Here is a 21,686-nt window from a genome sequence, read left to right on the forward strand (position 1 = left end):
GTTTTGTCACAGCATCTAAGCTCATTCTACTGATGAGAGCCAGGCATCAGAACCATTAATTGGCTCTGCAGGTGGTGACTGCAGCCATGAAATTAAAAGACACCTGCTCCTTGGAAGAAAAGCTATGACCAACCTAGACAGCATATTAAAAAGCAGAGACATTGCCAACAAAGGTCTGTCTAGTCAAAGCTGTTGTTTTCACGGTAGTATGGATGTGAGAGTTGGACTATAAAGAAAGCTGAGCACCAAAGAATTAAAGCTTTTGAACTGTGGTGTTGAAGACTCTTGAGAGTCTCTTGGACTGCAAGGAGATCCAGCTAGTCCATCCTAAAGGAAATCAGTCCTGCATGTACATTGTAAGGCCTGATGTTGGAGCTCCAATACTTTGGCCACCTGATGCGAAGAACTGACTCATTTGAAAAGACCCTGATGCTGGGAAAGATTGAAGGTGGGAGGAGAAGGGGATGACGGAAGATGAGATGGTTGGATGGCATCACTGACTTGATGGACGTGAGTTTGAGTAGGCTCCAGAAGTTGGTGATGGACAGGGAAGCCTGGCTGCAGTCCATGGCGTCGCAGAGTCGGACACGACTGAGCGACTGAACTGAACTGAGTGAACCTACTTTCGAATAAGAGCAGGCTCCTCTGTTGGAGCAGAAAGTTCAAAAAATATGAGAAAAGCCAAGCGACAGTGTGCCTGTGTATATCTAGAACATATTTATCTGCCTGTTGCCATAACAGGAATTTTCATGTTGCCCATGGGAGAGCTTGTGATTTCCATTAGATGTAAGCTCAGTGACAGAGATTTTCTGTTTTATTCACTGTTGTATTCCCAGCAAATAGAATTTTGCCTAACATTTAGCAGAGGCTCAAATACATGCTGAATGAATAAAATGAATGAAGAAATCTAATTTCTGATTAAGTGATAGATTGTTTACTATTGATAGTAGATTGAGACTTTTGCTTCCTTGTAATTTCTTTCCCTCCTTTTTCTTCTTTTAGGCGGAAACCACTAATTCTAGCCTCTTGCAGGTGCAACTGGAATGCAGTTTACATAATAAAGTGTGTCAGCAACTAAAGGTAAAATTAAAAATTTTATGTTTTCTTCCTGCCTTCCTTCCTGCCTCTTTGTTTAGAAATAAAAAATAAAACAGCATGTTTATTTGCAGAAATGCATATGCTTTTCCCCTAAGTGCTTTCCCCCCTAAAATTTGAAATAAAAAAATTCAGTTGATTTTTCGAGTTTTTCCTTTTTTTCCATCTCTCCAATCTCAGAGTTGTTATGTGGAATCGGATGATGTTTTACGGCTACAGATGAGCATAATTGTAACAGTGGAAAACACCTCAAAAGAATTTGAAGAAAACACACAAGATTTGTTAGATCATCTGTCTATTATTTATGTAGCTACAGATAAATCTGAGAGCTCAGGTATGGCAGAATCTTTAAACTTTTCTGTTAAAATATATTTTGATTCACCTGCATCATCTTTCTGTATTGTTTACTTTTAGATCGCAGACTGCTTTGTTGTAATCCAAGACAAAGAGATTTTGCTTTCATTATTAATACACTGCAGTAGTAACTAGTTTTCAGTGTGCGTCTGCTAGTAAGGGTGTATTATTTTAAAGTAAATTAAGCAGCAACAGCAAACCATTCTGTATTTTCCCGAGAAATAGTTTCCTTGACATTTTGAAGTGAACAAATTAAATGGGCACTACAGTCGAATATAACTATTCACGCAATATTTTAAGTCTTGTGTCTTGGTTCTGTTTTATGATTTGCAGAAGCTCAGTTGACCGAGTCATGCTGTTTGTATTTCTCATAGTTGATGGTATGTTCCTGGTATGGCTTGATCCTGGACGCCTGACAAGTTAGAGTAGCGGGAATTGCAGTGTTCCTTTCTATGAATTTTACCTTTGAAATTGTGTGCCCTACTTACCAAGAATAACCTTGTTGATCAGTTTAAGTTTCTAAGAGATTTTGTAGAGGACATATGATCCATGAATTTTATCATGTCAGCTTTGCTGTTATCCATTGGTTATCAATACTGTTCTGGTACCAAAATACAGTTTTACATTGGCAGTCTTAATTGTTGATCAAACATGGTTTACTTTCTCGTCCTCAGAATTGATTATAGTAGTCGTGGGTCAGCAGGAGAGCCTTCTTGTCCTGGGGTTCTTAGTTTCTGTTGGTTCCCAGAATGGCCAGGTGGACATCAGTGTAGAGACGACTCCGATAGCATGGGGAGCATTTCTGTTGGTGAGGATTAAAGGGAAGCCTGCATCCTGAGATCCAGGGTTTTATTTTTCCCAAGTGTGGTTGTCAAGTAAGGAAATGAGGGGCTGTCTGATCAGTAGGAGACCTCAGCTTTATTTGAAGCTGTCCACTTGGTTAGTTTCATCTAAAGGGAGTAGGAGTATGACCCGACACTCAGACTTTTTTCTACTAGTAGTTCATCATTAGAGAGTCTTTTTGGCAGCGTCCTTTTTCTTGTGACTTGAAAGAATACCCAACAGAAAACAGCTCCTCATTTCAATTTTAGTGTTGGAAGATGAATTGCATTTTTTAATAGAAATGTGTTATGTGATATTTTAACTTCAGTATTAAAATGTGAGAATGAGATGGTCCTTTGTGTTAATCTCATTACTTTGATTCTTTTGAACAGATGATTCAGCGGTGAATATGTATATATTACATTCAGGAAACAGCCTTATATGGATACAGGTAATTTTAAATGCTTGTGTAAAGTATAGTTTACACTTACAAGTGCATATTTAATTACAGAACATGAGGATTTTTGAGAAAACACTTGTCTCTGTTATCTTTTGCTTCCATTGAAACCCTTTTCCCTTGCTTGAGCCCATATTTGGATGAAGGTTGTCAGCACCCCTTCGTGCTATTACAGAATAGCACGTGTCATTACGTCTTCTGCTGAGCAGTTGCTGTCTATGCCAGTTGAGCTACTCAGCCGTTTTAACAGGGTTGATTCAACCTGGGTCAGCCTCCACGCCGCTAAGAGCTGTATTGTGGATTGTGTTTTGTTACAGGATGTACGTCATTTCTCCCAGAGAGATGTCCTGTCTCTGCAGTTTGAACCAGTACTCCTACCTACTTCCACAACGAACTTTACAAAAATTGCTTCTTTTACTTGCAAAGGTACAGATTTTAAAAATGTTGGAGACTGTCTTTTTGTTTTCGTTATTTAGTTGTTGTGGCACTAGTTCTTTCTGTGATGACTCAGCTGCAGCCTAGGCAAGCTTTTAGGAAGTGAATGGGCTTCGTTTCAATTCCACAGCCTTAATAGTTCTAAGAGGTGACCTGATGGAAGAAGTGTGCTGCTTTTATGATGCCATGTGAGTAGGATTTTGAGTTTATAGATCAGAGCTCAGTTGGTAGTTTGAAAGGCCAGGTTGTACATGCGTCTGATGGACATACTGCTTTTACAGATAGGGTTGTGCGGTTTTGTTTGTTTGTATAGAATGCAATGCGGGATATCTAGTGAGTGTAAACCCAGTCCTATCCTCAGTCTTATTTATAGTTCAAAAGGTTTCTACAAAGAAATGAAATACATTTTAAATATATGAAAACAAGACCCGACTCACTTATATTGAAAGAAATGTTAATTTAAAGCACTAAGTGAGATATAACTTAGGACTTAGGTCTATGAAGATTAAAAAGATCATTAGTATTTTGTGCTGGTAATGATTAGAAAGAAAACAACACTGATTTCTTGACATGAGTATAGATTGATACAGGCTATTTGGGAGGGAAAATTGGCGATTTCTATGAAAACTTAAGATGTGCATATATGCTCTCTGATCCTTAATTCTACTTCTCCGAGCTTATCCTGGGAGTGTATCTTATGAGAGATACACTTGTATATATTCAAAATGGTAATAACAGAAATATGCATTGTTTGTGGTAACACAACAGGAGATTGGTTAAACTGTAATTCATCTGCGTGGGGGTGGGGGACTAGACCTTTTTAGGTATTGAGAGTCACACACAGGTGTGCGGGTGGTTTTTCTGAGGGCACCTGTGTGTTTGCGTGTGTTGGAGCACTGGAAGGATGCTCGGGAGTCTGCTGCCAGTTGTTCCCCTTGTCTAGGGAAAGGTAGACTTATTTTCACATCTTTTTGTTAGTGTTTGAATTTTAGGAGGGGAACATATATTAACATACTGCTAAAAAAAAAAGTCAGGTATTAGTATCAGAGTTAAGAATTCAGTACCAGTGTGATGATGTCCTGACCTGGCTTGAGGAACACATACGAGTGATTGATGAATCAGCAGTGTTTTGGCAGCGAGGTCCCACTTTGACTGTGAGGCTCCTCCGTGATCTTGGGTTGACCTGTTCATTTCTGGCTCACCCCTCCACACGCATCTCTTTCCCCACCATAGTGGGCTCAGCTGTTCACTTTTGTCGTCTCTGCAGACCTAAGGACTCGCCTGTTCAGTTCAGTCGCTCAGTCGTGTCCGACTCTTTGCGACCCCATGAATGGCAACATACTAGGCCTCCCTGTCCATCACCAACTCCCGGAGTTTACTCAAACTCATGTCCATCGAGTCGGTGATGCCATCCCACCGTCTCATCCTCTGTCGTCCCCTTCTCCTCCTGCCTTCAATCTTGCCTCTTAAGATCTTTACAAAAGGAGAGCCACAAAGCGTTGACTCTCTCTTTTCCTCCAAAAGAAGAAATGAGAGGTTCAAAATGAGAGAAGAAATGAAGAGGGGTACTACCATGTTCTAGGTAACTGACAACCAGCCAGTAAGGAGGAAAGATAGTGTTCAAGAAAGGATTTTACCATTTATATCTCATGCACGATTTTAATGGAGACAGAATTGTGCAGTAATTATAATGTTATATATAAAATAGCTATTTTCATTTGGGCAAATGAAAGAAAAGGTACTGAGTCTTCACACTGATTTCCTTCTGCCTCCCAGCAGCTCCGTCCTGTGACAGCGGGGTGAGAGAAGACAATGAGAAAAAAAAGACTCCAACACTAGAAGCGTGCCTCTCCTCTCCTGTGGCTCAAGGGTGGGTTTCTTTCCCTGGAATTGTTTGGTTCCCCGCCCTGACCCAGCCCGGAGGTGATTTAACAACATAAGTGATATTTGTGTGATTCTCTCTCTGGACTCACCTTCCCGAGTTAGCAATGCCAGCAGGCTGTGAAAGGGTGGTTTGCAGCATGGGAAAGGGGAAGCTGAATGATGGAGGTGGTGGAGTAGATCTGGGCCAGGCATCCGTGTGTGGAAGGAGGAAAACGTTTCTGAGTTATGTTCGGGTCCTGGTTTCTGACTGGTGGCCTCTGTGAGCTGTCCTGGTCCTGACCACACTGCACCCTTGGGCCTTCAGGTGCTCCGCTTGTGGGCAGGAAGGCTGAAGAAGGCGCTAACATGCATTCTGTGATGCTTTTATGCAACAATCGTGGTTTTTTTTTAGGTTAGATTAGGCTGATATGCGAGCATCGTGCTGCAGTTAGAGGCTCATTCTCACCCTTATGTTTGTCTGGACACACGGGGCTGAGTGCATGACTGTCCTGTGTTCACAGGTATTTTCAAACGGACCCTTCTGCAACCCAGTTTCACATAGAGAATCACGAGAATACTTCAGGGCTTTGGTCAATGTGGTACCTCAACCATTTTGACCACGGTGTTGTAGTAAATGCTGTGTTTGTTTCCAAGGAGACCAAGCACATTTTAAAGGTACATATGGTATTTTTATTCAAGTTTTAGCCTATTTTAAGCTTTGTTTAAGGTCAAATACTATGAAATTAATTATTTATAAAATCTTTCACTTACAAATTTTAAAGCAAGTATGTTTCTTTTAACATTTTCAGAATTACTTTTAGGCTCTCTTTATTTTTTCAAACTATTGTTCAAGGAGCTCAAAGGGACCAGGATATATCCCATTAGAGATATTTGTTATTACCATTATTTAAAAATATTGTAAATTATAATTTGTCCTAAGAAGATTGCATTTAGTAAAAATAAGCCTTGTTCATGATAAAATAGTAGGTTTTGGTAAAACACCGGCTATGAACATGTCAAGATTACTTTTGTGAAATTTAAAAACAGTTGCATGTACAATATTAAATGAAACCTATTATTTATAGAAAGATATGTCAATATTTGACCTGGAAATAATTGAGTAACATTTTATTTCTCAAAGTGTAGAAGAACTTACTATCACACAGTATGATGATTTTAATCATAATTAGCATTAGTTAGGAAAGTAATTTCTCTTACTTCTTTTCTTTTTAGATTCTGAATTTCACTGGCCCTTTATTTCTACCTCCAGGCTGTTGGAAAATATTTTCTTTGAAACTTGCTGTTAAAGACATTGTCATGAATCTATTCACCCATGTATTTTTGACTACAAACATAGGTGCTGTTTTTGCAATACCTCTTCATATTTACTCAGCGCCCACCAAGGTATTGTTTACACACTCCATATGTGTTATGACTTTTGTAATAATTACTATTTCTTGTTAGCTTACCGTATGGTGCTTGGATTTTGTTGATGGAGTTGACCTCATATTTTCTAAGGCTGTCTAAGAAATTAATGGATATTACCAGGCCAGTCTTAGATGATAAATTGTTTAGTATGGAACTCTATTTGAAAACAGCTTCTATTTTTCATAAAGTAATTCAAAGTAATTTTCAAGTGAAATAAGGCATTACAAGTCAATAGATCTCATTTTCACTTATTTCCAAAATGAGCAAGGAATATGTGCTTGCTATAGTAAACACATTTGTGCCATTAGTATATATTTGCAGTGATTTCAAATAAACTAAATTGTTAAATGCTTTGTTTAGACCTCTGGTAAGTGACTTTCAGCTGCTCATAATCCTTGGATTTCCTTAGTGGGCCATAATCTAAAGCCTGAAAGGGTTCGCGATTAGCAAATACTTTCTAAAGTCTTTGTATATTGTATTTAATTTAGGTCTTACCTTAAACATGTCTCATTTTTTCTTAATGTTTATTTCTTTTCATTTAGTTGCTGTTATTGCTTCTTTTTGATCCAAGCTCTTCTGTATAATGCTGGGTTCTAATTTTTCACTCTGAGACGTTCATACAACCATCTTTATGATTTTTCTCACTTACTAGTGTTGGCGTTTCATAGAAGTGCCGCATGTTTTGCTAAAAACTTAAAGATAGGGCTTCTAAAAGTATGCTAAACAAAATGTAAGGTTAATTTTATTAATCCATATTTTGAGCAGGGGAGGTTTCTTAGAAATTTCCTTTTTCCATCAAGGGCTGCATGTGAGAAGAGTGGCTGGGAGGGAGCAGGCAGGCTGCAGGAGTGTGTGGAAGAGGTGACCTGTGCTTTCCCAGCTTAGGGAGTGGGACGTTCATTTAAATGTCCTGAATAGCGTAGTAGTTATGATGGATTAGAATGCAGTGTTTTAAAAACCCTACTGAGAATATCCTGAGACTAATTTAATCTTTAATTTAGAAGGCAGCTTGGTGTCTGTAGGGCCCTGGGGGTGTCACTGTGGGCGTTGATTATTGCACAGAATCCACTGTAGTGACCCTGCTGTGAGAGACAGTCAGAGCTCTCAGTCAAGGAGAAAGAAGGCCAAGAAATCACTTCCTAGTTGTTTGGCTTCTGGTTAAAGGGAAGTTCGCTGAGGTGGAGGCCAATGTCTGCTATGCGTTTGAGTGCATTAGGATTTTTGTGTTTAGTGTTGTGTTTTAAGTTATTCATATATTACTTTTCAATCTAGGAAGGGAGTCTGGGTTTTGAAGTGATAGCACATTGTGGCATGCATTATTTCATGGGAAAGTCAAAAGCAGGTAAGTATTTTGCCCTTAGGCTTTCTGTAGACCTCTAGTTTTGGGTGGGATGGGAAGTAGTGAGGAAAATGCACATTTGTAGATGGAATAATTAGTCCTTTAACATCATTGCATCATATTCTATTCTTTAAGAGCATGATCATTAACCGAATGACTTGAAATTATTAAGAATCCTCCAGAACCATCTGAGGTGCCTGTGTAATTAACGCCCCCTTAAGTCTTAACCTGCACTTCTGTAAGGGATTTTTTCAAACACGATATTTGATCATCATAGCAACCTTGTCGCCAGGAAAAATTGGACGATTCTGATTCTTTTATAAAAGGTCTGACTAGAAGTTAGTGAAAAATAATATAATAACAATAATTTGGAATTGTGTTTGAAGAGAGTATAAGCATCTTGTAGGGAGCACTCGTTGTTGTGTGAGACTGAAGGCCAGGGTGTTGATAGAGAAAGCTGTTTCAAGTTTCCTTCCTGCCTCTTGACTTATTAAAATATATAGCCTAAGGAGAGAGTTCTAGCACAGAGGTGTCCTTTGCATGACTCCCACTTTTCCACCCTTGTCTTTTAGCACAGACAAGGCAGGGCAGACCAGCGGCCAGGGACCAGCTTATGAGTGCAAACATGCACCTGCAGGCTGAGCTCTTTCCTGAGGATTGCCGCCTGTTTGCGCGTTGGCCTTCTGAAGCCTGGCAACCCAGCTCAGAGACGACTAGCGCTTACACGACACAGTTTAGCCGTTTAGATTTAAAGCTGTGAAACATGATCTGAGTATGATTTTTACCTTGTTTCAGGCTGTATTCATGAGCCATGTGTCTTTTATGTTATTACCTTCACATAATTCGATTTAGTTTTGTGTTATACATGTTCCTTTGATTTGATATCTCATTTGCCATTGAGTTAGAGGGACTTGTAGTAAAGCAATCAGCGGACAGGAGTCACTTGATCACTCTACTGTCCTCTGGGTTTGAGAAGTTTTAGCCCTCAACCCTTGGCATTATTTACTAAGTGAGTTATGTTTTCTGTGCATCTAAACATTAAGTCTGATCTAACTTGCAGAAAATCCTAACTGGGAAGGGACCCTTTCTCTGGATCGGTCTGCCTGGGATGTGGATTCTGAACTTGCGAGTATATTATATGAAAGATGGAAGAAATTAAAGCACGGTGACGTCTGCAAGTATGTTTGTTTCTTTGTTCTCCTTGTTTCTTTGATTCAGCACTGGGGGGACGCTTTAACATAATCTTTGTTGAAATTTCAATACTGAATTTTTAATATCCAGCCTTTATTTTGACAAATTTCAAACCTCAGAAGAATTGAAAAGTATAGTATAATGAGTACTCAAATATTCCTAATTTGGACTCACCAGATGTTTACATCTTACCACTTCTGCTGTTTTTTCTCTTTCTCCATCTGTGTCTGTATGAGTGCGCGCGCGCGCGAACACACACACACACACACACACACACACACACACACACACACACACTTCCTTTTTACTGAGTCATTTGAAAGTAAGCTGTAGATACCATGATACTTCAACCCTTACTACTTTATTAGGAAAGACTTTCTTTCCTAAGGAACATTCTCCTGCATATAACTTCACTGTCATTACATACCCAAGAAACTTAACACTGATGTGGTTATATGAACTGATAAACAGTCCAGATTCACATTTCCTAGTGTGAAAGTGTTAGTCGCTCAGTCGGGTCCAACTCTTTGCGACCCCCCGGACTGTACCTTGCCAAGTTCCTCTGTCCATGGAATTCTCCAGGCTAGAATACTGGAGTGGATAGCTCTTCCTTTATCCAAGCAATCTTCCCAGCCCAAGGATTGAACCCAGGTCTCTCACATTGCATGTGGATTCTTTACCATCTGAACCCACCAGGAAAGCCCCTAGTTGACCCTAAAATATCCATTATAGCTGTCTTTTCCTTTTTTTAAAATCCAGGATGCATTCAAGAATCATGCATTGTATTTAGTCATCTTGTTTCCTTAGTTTTCTTTAGTGTCTCCACTTTTCTTCATCTTTCATGGTGTAATGCTTTAAAGCATCATAGCCAGCTGTCTTATGGAACATTCAACACTCTGGATTTTTTGGGATTGCTTCTTCAGGTTTACATTCCTGTTAAACATTTTGGGGAAGAGTACTAATTACTTGGTTGCTCTTGTGTCCTTTTATCATTGCGTCACCTGAGGAGGGACATAAATATCAATTTGTCCCATTATTGACATTATTTGATTGACTCATTTGACTCTCTCCATTGTAGACTACATTTTTCCTTTTACAATTAATGAATAATATGTGCTATGATAGTTTGAGTCTGTACCCATTTCCTGTTCCCTGAGAATGTTTCACTGTAGGATTTTGGCACCCATTGATAATCATTGCCTGAGATCAGTTATTGAATTGATGGCTGCAAAAATGGTGATATTGCTAATTATTCTGTTCATTCTACACTCTTTTGAGCATCGCTATGAATTCTTTGGTCATTACCATCATTAGCATCATTATTATTTTTGATGTCGATTTGTCCCAGATTTGGCTGATGGGAGCCCATTGAGGCTAGCTTTTGGGTCTCTGGTGTGTGCCCATCATTCTTTGAGCACTTCCTTGCTTTCTAGTAAGACAGGATGTTCCAAGATCATCTTGTCTTTGTCTCCCCCACACCCCGAATAGGCTTCCCAGGTGGTTCAGTGGTAAAGAATCTACCTGCAATACAGAAGAGGCAGATTTGATCCCTGGGTTGGGAAGATCCTCTGGAGGAGGGCATGGCAACCCACGCCAGTATTCTTGCCTGGGAAATCCCATGAACAGAGGAGCCTGGCGGGCAACAGTCCACGGGGTCGCAAAGAGGTGGACACGACTGAAGTGACTGAGCACACACGCATGCCCTGAATAAGCCATTTTTTTCCAAGACCCTCTTGTTCCTTTTAGTTGGAGTGATATTTAGTGATTTCTTTTTTATATGTCAAAATTATTTCCCATAATTCCTTCCTTTACGAATTTTGCAGAAGGAATGTTTTAGGAGAGACTCGGTTTGCCCATTCAAAAAAAGCCAAGGAGCCGGAGCCCTTTGCTGTCTTCCTGCCTCGTTTGGTCCCTGAGCCCGGCCTCGTGCTGAACTTCAGTGCCACCGCCCTGAGGAACAGCGTGGTGAGGCTCCCACGTCTTCTCATTTCTTCATCAGTGATGCCTCGGCTCTTGCGTTTTTATGTTAACCAAGTATTTCCACCTTGAGATGCTGTTCCAGAATCAAAGTTAGTTGCAATTTAAGTGACACATGTATGCCATTCAGCGCTTTTAGGAGAGAGGTGTCAGAAGAACAAAATAAGGAATAAACTCATGAACAGACTGAAATACTTTAAGCAAATACATGTTATGAAGTCTGTATTCAGTTCAGAATACGCCAGCTGAGGCCATATTCAGCTGTAGCCGCAGAGGAGATCTTGGCTGACACAGGCTTCAATCAAAGTGAGGGAGTTTGCAGCTCAGAAGGGAGAGGCCTCTTTTTGTCACTTGTTTGCATGCTCAGCTCCCTTCCTGCGTGGAAACGTCTGCTGAGCTGAGTGGCAGGAAGAGGGCAGAGGGAAGGCAGTGGCACCAGCCTTGAGGTTTTATCTGGAAAGTCTCCTCACCTGAGAGCCAGGTCACTGTGATCCGGTAATAATTTATGCTTCCTCAGGTACCCATTGAGCTTCTTAGGGAGGGCATCCTGAGACTGCTTTTTAAAAACATTTTATTTTGAAATAAGTTCAACTTAAAGAAGAGTTTCAAGAGCAGTACCAAGAACTCCCAGTTGCCCTTCATGAAGAAGGGCATTTGTCGTACTTGACTTAACATTTGTCGTACTTGACTCTCTTTCCACACACGTGTTTTTATGACCATATGAGAGGGTTGGACATGATGCCCCAACTCCACTTCCGTGAGAATTTCTTAGGAATAAGACATCTTCTTGCATATCAGAGTCTAACTATCAAAATCAGGAAATGTAAACAGTAAGCGCAACAATTTTGTCTGATCCACAGTCTCTGTGCAAAGGTTTCCACTCATCCCACTCACATACGTACTTACAGCATCCAACCCAGGGCCTCTCCTTGCCTGGCCAGGTGGCCTGTATCTCCTTCCATCTCCCGCAGCTCCTCCACCTCATGTTGCTCAGCTGTTATGAAGCGTGCAGGCCAGTTATCCTCTAGACTGTTCCTGGAGTTGACTAGGTGATGAGTCTTTGCAGCTGCGTCTCAGGGGTGGTTCCGTCCTTCTCCGGAACCGACTCTCCTTCCCGCACATCTAGGTGAAGTACTTCGTGGTGAAGAACCCCTCCTCGTGGCCAGTCTCCCTGCAGCTCCTGCCCGTCTCTTTGTACCCGAAGCCCGAGGCCGCTGCGCGCCTGCTGCACAAATGGTAACGCCTAGCCGGTGGAGGCCTCTCACAGGGGGTTGGTGGGAGGAGTTGATAGGGCCTGTCCTGTTAAGACCCGCAGCTGTTGAACGTCCTTTGCATTTCGCCCGGTTCTGTGCTTGGATGTGCGTGGGATCAGCCCATGACGCCAACCCCCGCCCCTCCGTGCAGACCCGATGGCACACGCCAGTCCTGTGCATTGTGTGGCTCTTCAGTGTGACTGTGTCAAGTTCAGGGCCCAAGAGAACATTCTTTTCTTGTCAGGGAGTTGAGTTTGCACATACACTCCTGAAATGGAGAATTGGAATCAGTGACCCCGGGGCAACACCGGCAGTGAGTTTAGTGGAGGTTTAGGATATTTTAGCCTAGTGCTGTGATACAAGATAAGATCAGAATTTGTATCTGTTAGTCTTACTTTTGTACGACAGTCATGGTTTCACTTAGAACATTTCCTCTTCTGGCTTAGTGACGCCTCATCCCCCATGTCTCAGCTTCAGCACTGCTGGTGGTTTGGACACTGACTCTGTTTGATGAGAGAGGAGATGTGTTCTGTGCTTTGGACATTGTTTAGCAGCATCCCTAGCTTCCACCCAGTAGACGCTGGCGGGACTTCACCAGCTTGGGCAATCAAAAGTGTCTCCAGGTGTGGCCAGATGCCCACTGGGAGATAGCATCGTCCTTGGTTGAGAGTCACCCCCTGTTGGGTTCCATAGCTTTGAACCATTTGGAGGAAGAAAATCGCTTCAGATTTGGAGCTCCTGTCACCACAGGAGTCTTTCCATCCTGTGCTCCCAGCATGATTCATTCCACAGTGTTTATTGTGCTCTTACAACATGCCAGGTGCTGTGTGGGGAGCTGGGCACAGGAGTGACAGGTTGGGGGAACTGGATCTGTGCAAAAATACATGCATATGTTTATATGTGTATATATATGCACACATATGTTCTTTCTTGGTGATCTGAACGCTAATTTAAATTTTTTTTTTCCTTTATAGGTTTGGCACCGATATGCAAATGATTAATTTCACAACCAGTGAATTCCAGCTTACCAAAGCTTGCCCTTACCTGGTAGGATGTCATCTTTAAACAGAAAAAAAGAATGCTGACAAACTAGACTCAAAGCATACGGGCCTCACTGATTTATGTTTCAAGTGTCTTTTCATAATATATGTGGCTCTCTATTTTTATATTCTAGGAGTTAAGGATACATCGCAGCTTTTTCCAATTAACTAATGCAGCAGGAGCCCAGGGTTCATGTGAGCCTGTAAATCATTTTAATTTGATTATTTAGATTCATGTGAGTGAAGAAATAACAATTGAATCAGACCTCTGTAGAAAACTGTAAAACTTGAGACCCCAGAATTTATAATTCTCTTAAAATTCCTCAGCCCCATCAAATTCTTTTTGGGGCAAGATAAAGTAAAAGCTAACCTTTTTTTTGTTTTTAAAGTCCTACTAAGCTGGCTGTATGTTTTTAGCAGATAACCCAATTTCTGTGATAGTGACCGAACCTACATAAAAGGATTTCTCTGAAATTCTTGCTCCTCTAGGCCCTCATGAGGTGTTGCATAAGTACTCTGGAGAGGGAGTAATAAGCATGTCACATGGCAAGGACATCGCTTGACTGGAAACTGAGTTTTCACGCAATCCTTCTGGGGTCCCTGGTGTAGCTGAGTATTTTACTTACGGGTATTCTTTGCTTGGGGTTTCCGTGGTAGCTCAACTGGTAAAGAATCCGCCTGCAATGCAGGAGACCCCGGTTCGATCCCTGGGTCGGGAAGATCCCCTGGAGAAGGGCAGAACAACCCACTCCAGTATCCTTGCCTGGAGAGTCCCCATGCACAGAGGAGCCTGGCGGGCTACAGTCCATGGGGTCGCAAAGAGTCAGACACGACTGAGCGACTAAGCACAGCACGGCATTCTGTGCTTGAGATCAATTAAAAAATGAAGCCTCTCTTAAAAAAATATCAACACATGTAGACACACCTATGCATATCACTGTATGTTTAATGCACACACATATTTAAATGTCATAGATGTTTTCTTTCTCTACTCAAAACCCTCCAAAGATACACTGTTGGCTCTAGAATAACTTGAAAGAGGGAGGCCACAGATAACCTCCAGTGTGAGTTACAACAGAATGGATCAAAACAAAGTTTTAAATGGATTTTTAGCAGAGACTTATTTACAGTCAGAAGCATGCGGCAGTAGTGTTCCTTTCCTTTGTCAGTGGCCCAGGCAGCAGAGTCGTGCGCTATTGAGCTGGCCCTGCTTTTTGTCCCTCCAGCCAGGCGGTTTCCCAGGAGTGCTGGGAGGTATAACACATGAGTCCTCTCTGCTAACAGATATTTTGCCCCATGACTGTTTAATCATATGCAATCTGAAATTCCAAAAATGGTGCCCGTTTCTTTGACACATTAGTATTCTATTCAGACTTAAGCAAATGGTGCAACTCACTTGGAAAAGGGCTTTAATCTGTGACTGATGATTTTCCATGTATTATTATACTTTTTGTGACAAAGGAAATTATCACCATTGTTAATTTATTATATTTACAAAAAACGGATAGTATCAATGTTCCTTTCTTTAAAAATTTTTAATTGGAGGATGATTGTTTTACAATGTTGTGTAGGTTGCTGCCATGCAACAATGGGAATCAGCAATAAGTATACATATATCCCCTTTCTCCTGAGCAATATCAGTGTTTTTGACATACAAGTTTAACTTAAAATTCTTAATAGAATCATTTGTCGTTTAAGAAAGGCCTGCATTTTTGTTTTGTTGGTTTGCTTTTACAAATGTAGTTCCTTTGGTTAAGAGCATGTGGAATTGGACATTCAAAGTTCCAAATCCAGGCTCTTCCATGTGGTCCTGGGTAAATAATTTAGCCTCTCCAAGTCTCCTCTTTCTCACTTATAATGATGTTTGAAAATTTCATAGTTTTATGGAATGCTTAGCATTTTATATACCTAATTATAGTCCAGTGCCTGGCATATAAGAATTACTTAATAATTAGTGCATTGTTCTTATACTTTTAATACTTAAATTGGCAGCTTTTTTCAGTATTCATATGTGTATAAAGCAGAATTCCTCCCTTCATGAAGTTTATAATTTTAATGAAAATGAATCAAATGCCATTACTGTTTCTTCTTTCAGATAGTACGGGAAATGCTAGTAATAACTGAGGGATAAAACAAATTCAAAAACTAAAAATACAGAAGAGAGGTATTAGGCAGATTACACGGTTATAGCTCTAAAAATTAATAAATTACTTTTAGTGAGAAAGAGCTAGGAAAAAACAATGGAAAGAGGGAAAGTCTATCACAGTAATGAAGAACTAAATCTTGAATGTTAAATTTAGAATACAATTTATTCAGAGAAAGTTAGAAATCTTGGGGAGAATAAAAGGAGGATGTGAATAAATAGGTCGTTCTCCTGAATGGAGAGACCGAATGTAATAAAGATGGTTTCTTTTTAAACAATAATACAGAGAATTTAGAGTTGTCCAGTGGTTTGGTCAGATCCCGGTAGCACTCAAGCAGAGGCTATTGTCTGTTTTCTCGGTGATGTTTTGCCTCCAGGTGGTCTTTCTCATAAAGGTCTATAGCCCCAGCTCCCATCCGATCCCGGAGGCCCAGCCCCTCTCCGGCGCCCACATCGGACTGTCCCAGCTCCCATCCGATCCCGGAGGCCCAGCCCCTCTCCGGCGCCCACATCGGACTGTCCTAGCTCCCATCCGATCCCGGACGCCCAGCCCCTTTCCAGCGCCCACATCGGACTGTCCCAGCTCCCATCCGATCCCGGAGGCCCAGCCCCTCTCCGGCGCCCACATCGGACTGTCCTAGCTCCCATCCGATCCCGGACGCCCAGCCCCTTTCCAGCGCCCACATCGGACTGTCCCAGCTCCCATCCGATCCCGGAGGCCCAGCCCCTCTCCGGCGCCCACATCGGACTGTCCCAGCCCCCATCCGATCCCGGAGGCCGAGCCCCTCTCCGGCGTCCACATCGGACTGTCCCAGCCCCCATCCGATCCCGGAGGCCCAGCCCCTCTCCAGCGCCCACATAGGACTGTCCCAGCTCCCATCCAATCCCGGAGGCCCAGCCCCTCTCCAGCGCCCACATCGGACTGTCCCAGCTCCCATCCGATCCCAGAGGCCCAGCCCCTTTCCAGCGTCCACATCGGACTGTCCTGCAGCCTCTGCCTCTGCTTCTCCGTTGGGCTCAGCAGCTGAGCTCGAGATAAATACGTTCCTCAGGTTGATTGGATGGTCAGATCCCGACCTTAAAGAAACAGCAGTCATGTTTATGCATTCAATGACGATGGAGTCTTGCTCTCCAGAAGTTAATTGCATGTATTAATAACTTTCAGGGTGTGCAGTCTGAGGAATCCAGATTTGGCATCCTCCGCTTACACTTGCAGCCTTTGGAAAGGAAGAGGGTTGGTGTAGTGTTCACTCCAGCTGACTATGGAAGAGTCAGCTCCCTCATCCTGATCCGGTAGGTGTGTCCCTGCTGCTTCCTTGTTGACTGACTCTTTCTCTCAAGAAGACGTAATCTCTTTAGCCCCCCAGTGATGAGCTGTGTCACAGGACAGGAAAGGCAGTGGCCGAGGAGAGCAGCTTCCCAAGGCTCCACATTTAATCTCCCTGGGTGTCAGGCTCCTCCCTGGCACCAGGGAGAACGTGTGCTCCCCCTTCACACAGTATCTCATCCACCATCACAGAGGGCAGAACACACACACACGTCTGCACTTTTCTGTCCTCAGCTCAGAAGAATAATGAAAGCACTACTGTATACATTTTCCTTCCTCAGTGTTCAGATTTATACCAGTCTCATACCTGTCTGTCTTGCTTCTGTACTTCTTGGTAGCACCAGAGGATAATGAAAAAAGTACGTAGTTGAGCCCACTGGCTCTTTTTACTTGCCAACTGATTTAAGCAGCTAAATGTTTTTCATTCTTAAATTTTTTTCCTCTTTAGTCATTATTGAGAGTCCTGTTTCAAAAATTGACAGTAGGTATAGATCTCTCTCTGCATTGGTGAGATGTCTAACACAAATTTAATTTTTCATTAATGATGTTTTAGATATTTTTTTGATTTTATGTTTTGTTTTGGCCACACCATGCAGCCTGAGGGATCTTAGTTCCCTGATCAGGGGTTGAACCTGTGCCCACCCCCTGCAGTGGAAGTGTGGAACCCCAACCTTAGTTGTGTTTTTTTGTATTTTTTTAATCTTTTCTAGTTTCAGAACAGCTGGCAAAGACTTTCTTATTCTGGACTTTCTTTAATATATGAGTTTATTCTTCTGCAAGTGAATGCTATTAAAAAGAAAATGCAGTAAAATAAAGTTCTTAAAAGAGTCTGTTTTGTTAAGTATTTTAACTAATGCTTAGGGCTTCCCTGATAGCTCAGTTGGTAAAGAACCCGCCTGCAATGTAGGAGACCCCAGTTCAATTCTTGGGTCGGGAAGATCTGCTGAAGAAGGGATAAGCTACCCACTCTGGTGTTCTTGGGAGAAGGCAATGGCACCCCACTCCAGTACGCTTGCCTGGAAAATCCCATGGACAGAGGAGCCTGGTGGGCTACAGTCCATGGGGTCGCTAAGAGTCGGACACGACTGAGCGACTTCACTTTCACTTTTCCCTTACATGCACTGGAGAAGGAAATGGCAACCCACTCCAGTGTTCTTGCCTGGAGAATCCCAGGGACGGGGGAGCATGGTGGGCTGCCGTCTATGGGGTCACACAGAGTCGGACACGACTGAAGTGACTTGGCAGCAGCTGGTGTTCTTGGGCTTCCCTTGTGGCTCAGCTGGTAAAGAATCTGCCTGTAATGAGGGAGACGTGGGTTGATCTCTGGGTTGGGAAGATCCCCTGGAGAAGGGAAAGACTACCCACTCCAGCATTCTGGCCTGGAGAATTCCATGGACTTGTATAGTCCATGGGGTTGCAAAGAGTCAGACAGGACTGAGCGACTTTCACTTTCACTCAGCTAATGCTCCGTGGAACGGGTAACTGATGTTCTAGTGAGCATTTTAGTGCTCTGCTGACAGCTATTTCACCTTAAACTCATTCTCTGTTGAAGAACTAAGGTCATGGGAAGTGTAGAGTTAAACTTTACCTTATCCCAGCTTCAACTATCCCTGAAAGTCTCGGCTTTTTATAGTAGCTGATTTATTCTTGGTAGTTTCTGTATTGAGAGACACAGTATTTTTCTGTAAACAATATCAATCATCTAACATCACTTAAAGGCTTTTAAATAGTTCAGTAAAGGCTTAGTCCTTTAGATGAAGATGTAAAGATATCTCGGTGTGTTTTGTATAACTAGGAGTGAATTCTCTGTCTGCTTCTACTGTTTACATTAATGATAACTGCCCTTCAGTGCAGTCTGCATCATTTACACATCATTTCCACTTCTCCATCCTAGGAACCATGATTTCAGTTAATGAAAAGGCAAAAGCTAATCTGAATTACTGTTTGATTAATAAGAACTTGAGTAGATACTTGCTATTTGAAGGCTGCTATTTTAAGTCTTTGGTTCAAAAGATAGGGTAGCATTTCATTTCTAGAAATATCCCAAAGGAAGAATTGCTTATAGTCACAATTACTGTGGAAATTCCTTAATTCACTCTGTAAACAGTTTTATCCGTTTGTCTTCATTTATTAGTATTTTTCTGTGGCTCCCAGCTTACTCACTTTTGTCACTTGAACGTGTGATCCACCATCCTGGTGCCTGGTTAGAGAAATACGGGTTTCCATTCTTGGGTGGAAATTGGAGAGTGATCATGGTCATTTGCTCATTTTTGCCCAGTTGGCTTGCCTTGACTCTGGGGCATTTAGCAGCTTCTCTGCTCCGAGATGGTGGGAGATGCCATAGTATTTAAGTTGATTTTTCCCCAAAACTTTAGATGTTTTTTTTTGGTAATTAGGAATATTTAAACTCAAGGGCGTTGTATCCTGTAACTCTGTTGCATTGCCTTTTTATTTGCATCTCCTCTCTCTGTAGGAATAACTTGACTGTTATCGACATGATTGGTGTGGAAGGATTTGGAGCGAGAGAGCAACTGAAAGTGGGTGGAAGACTGCCTGGCACTGGGGGGTCACTGCGGTTTAAGGTGCCCGAGTCCACGCTGATGGACTGCCAGCGACGTGAGTCTGTGCGCGGGGCACTTGGGCAGGGCAGGCTTAGTGCTGAAGCCAAGAGCAAAAGGAGGTTATCAGAGTCTTTAAAAATTTACAGTAAATTCACTGTATGGATGCAAATAATTAAATCAGGCAAGCATTTGAGCGTATGTAGTCTGGTACCACTTCATTAGGAAACGATGGTTTAAATGTTTAACCCAACTTAAATAATAGATGGTGGGGGGAGTACAATGTTAAGTTACCAATAGTGTTAAAATATAAGACCAATCATATGAAGCTGCTAATTTGGTTATCTGTTACCTAATCATAGAAAATAACACCAAATATAAGTGGAGAGAGGCTTAAGGGAGAGCTGACCAATAGTACCTTGCGCATTTCGCAGTCATGGAAACGCTCTCAGGGAGCGCTGACCGGTGGAGAGCTGACTGGTGGTACTTTGCGCGTTTCGCAGCAATGGAAACGCTCTCAGGGAGTGCTGACCGGTGGTACCTTGTGCGTTTCACAGTCATGGAAACGCTCTCAGGGAGCACTGACCGGTGGTACCTTGTGCGTTTCGCAGTCATGGAAACGCTCTCAGGGAGCGCTGACCGGTGGAGCGCTGACCGGTGGTACCTTGTGCGTTTCGCAGTCATGGAAACGCTCTCAGGGAGCGCTGACCGGTGGAGCGCTGACCGGTGGTACTTTGTGCGTTTTGCAGCAATGGAAACGCTCTCAGGGAGCGCTGACCGGTGGAGCGCTGACCGGTGGTACCTTGCGCGTTTAGCAGTCATGGAGATGCTCTCAGGGAGCGCTGACCGGTGGAGCGCTGACCGGTGGTACCTTGCGCGTTTTGCAGCAATGGAAACACTCTCAGGGAGCGCTGACCGGTGGTACCTTGCGTGTTTCGCAGTCATGGAAACGCTCTTAAGTTTGTGTTGTCCAGTGTGGCAACCACATGCCACACATGGGTGATGAGTGCTTAAACTGGAGCTCGTGCGACTGAGACAGTCAGTGTTTAAATTTATTTAAAGTGGCCATATGTGTCTAGTGGCAACTATATCAGGCTATGCAGATTGAGAAATTAAGTGTTCCATTAGGAATTTCTAAGTTTTGCATGTATTTAAATTAAATGCTGCTAAAGTACTTACTTCAGTTTCAAGAACTTCCTCAGGAACTGAGACCAACGTCAAACTGTAGATATAAAATGTTTTTGGTAAATTCTGTCTTGTTTTCCTACTACTATTTTTAATTTTAGGACACTGAAAGTATTTTAGTGTAACAATGTATTTCCCATGGAGAAAACTGATTGGTGAAACCATTGGATAACTTGTAGAACTATTTTAATGGCTGATTGGATTTTTTTTTTTTTAATAAGAAAACAGTGCCAAATGAGCACTGTCTGAAAGGATTAGTGATTTTGCATTCAGAATCTTCATCAGAGTGTTCTTTAAATCATTCATTCACTTATTCATTGAATAGTTTAGAGTTGACCTTAAAAGCTAGAATTAAGGAGGAATATAAAAACTGTGGAACCAGATAAAATGTTAGTCGTAATATGGAATAGATTGTGGATTATGAATATATAAGAATATTTTACAAATTGATACTTCCTCCCTTTTTAAATGCCCAGTATGAAATGTGCTCTCATTTATTTGCAAAGATTTTACTGTTTCCTGTCCTTCATGTAATGAGAGTTTGGACTATATTTTTCGTGTCTGTGATGTATTTACGCAGAAGCACACACACCCTCCCACACACCCTCCTGACTGGCCCTGTTGGGTGTGAAAGAGGATCCTGGGTGCCTGGTGGCTGTAGTAAATCCAAACTAGGACGCTTCTGAGAAGAATGACATTTTCCACCTTAACCTTTAATAAGTAAAAGAACAAAGAAGAGGTTTTGGTTACTTTTGATTCCTAGGCAGGTCATTTAACTTAAGAAAAATCTTAATGAGTTAAGTATTTTTATCATATCTTGGTAATATAGCAGCATCTAGAACTGTTCTAGAAATTAGTTAGTAATCATGCTTTGAGCTTATATTGAATTTGTCTGCATTTTAGTCACGTAGATCATGGTTTGTGAATTCTGTAAATGTTGATTCAGTAAATTATTTTAAATAAATTTTGCAGTTCATCTGTACTAAAATCTCAGTTTTCATCCTCACTAGAACTGAAAGACAGCAAGCAAATTTTATCAATTACAAAGAGTTTTAAGGTTGAGAATATTGGACCACTTCCTATAACTGTGACATCTCTGAAAATTAATGGGTATAATTGCCAAGGTTATGGATTCGAAGTGCTGGACTGTCATCAGTTTTCCTTGGGCCCCAGCACGTCCCGGGACATCACCATTGTGTAAGCACTGGGTTTTAACTTC

General features: G+C 41.9%; 1 protein-coding gene across 13 annotated transcripts in view; it reads left to right on the forward strand.

The window, feature by feature from the left end:
* Positions 1-21,686, forward strand: part of TMEM131L (transmembrane 131 like) — a 170,658-nt gene that overhangs the window by 115,887 nt on the left and 33,085 nt on the right. For 8 of the 13 annotated variants that reach the window (XR_014069599.1, XR_014069600.1, XM_081544943.1 and 5 more), the window contains exons 8-22: positions 1,003-1,080; positions 1,276-1,429; positions 2,664-2,722; positions 3,046-3,154; positions 4,940-5,033; positions 5,548-5,701; positions 6,260-6,430; positions 7,727-7,796; positions 8,854-8,971; positions 10,808-10,949; positions 12,088-12,197; positions 13,189-13,261; positions 16,563-16,690; positions 19,198-19,340; positions 21,478-21,664. Coding sequence is in view for 11 of the 13 variants with exons in the window: in XM_081544943.1 (XP_081401069.1) it covers positions 1,003-1,080; positions 1,276-1,429; positions 2,664-2,722; positions 3,046-3,154; positions 4,940-5,033; positions 5,548-5,701; positions 6,260-6,430; positions 7,727-7,796; positions 8,854-8,971; positions 10,808-10,949; positions 12,088-12,197; positions 13,189-13,261; positions 16,563-16,690; positions 19,198-19,340; positions 21,478-21,664 (1,790 nt within the window). In the remaining 2 variants the exon portion in view is untranslated. The remainder of the gene's footprint in view (positions 1-1,002; positions 1,081-1,275; positions 1,430-2,663; positions 2,723-3,045; positions 3,155-4,939; positions 5,034-5,547; positions 5,702-6,259; positions 6,431-7,726; positions 7,797-8,853; positions 8,972-10,807; positions 10,950-12,087; positions 12,198-13,188; positions 13,262-16,562; positions 16,691-19,197; positions 19,341-21,477; positions 21,665-21,686) is intronic. The other 5 variants (XM_081544945.1, XM_081544947.1, XM_081544938.1 and 2 more) reach the window with 1 other exon arrangement.

This window comes from Giraffa tippelskirchi, chromosome 11 (genome assembly GCF_054371585.1).
Source record: "Giraffa tippelskirchi isolate mGirTip1 chromosome 11, T2T-mGirTip1v1.2.pri, whole genome shotgun sequence".
Taxonomy (NCBI): Eukaryota; Metazoa; Chordata; class Mammalia; order Artiodactyla; family Giraffidae; genus Giraffa; species Giraffa tippelskirchi.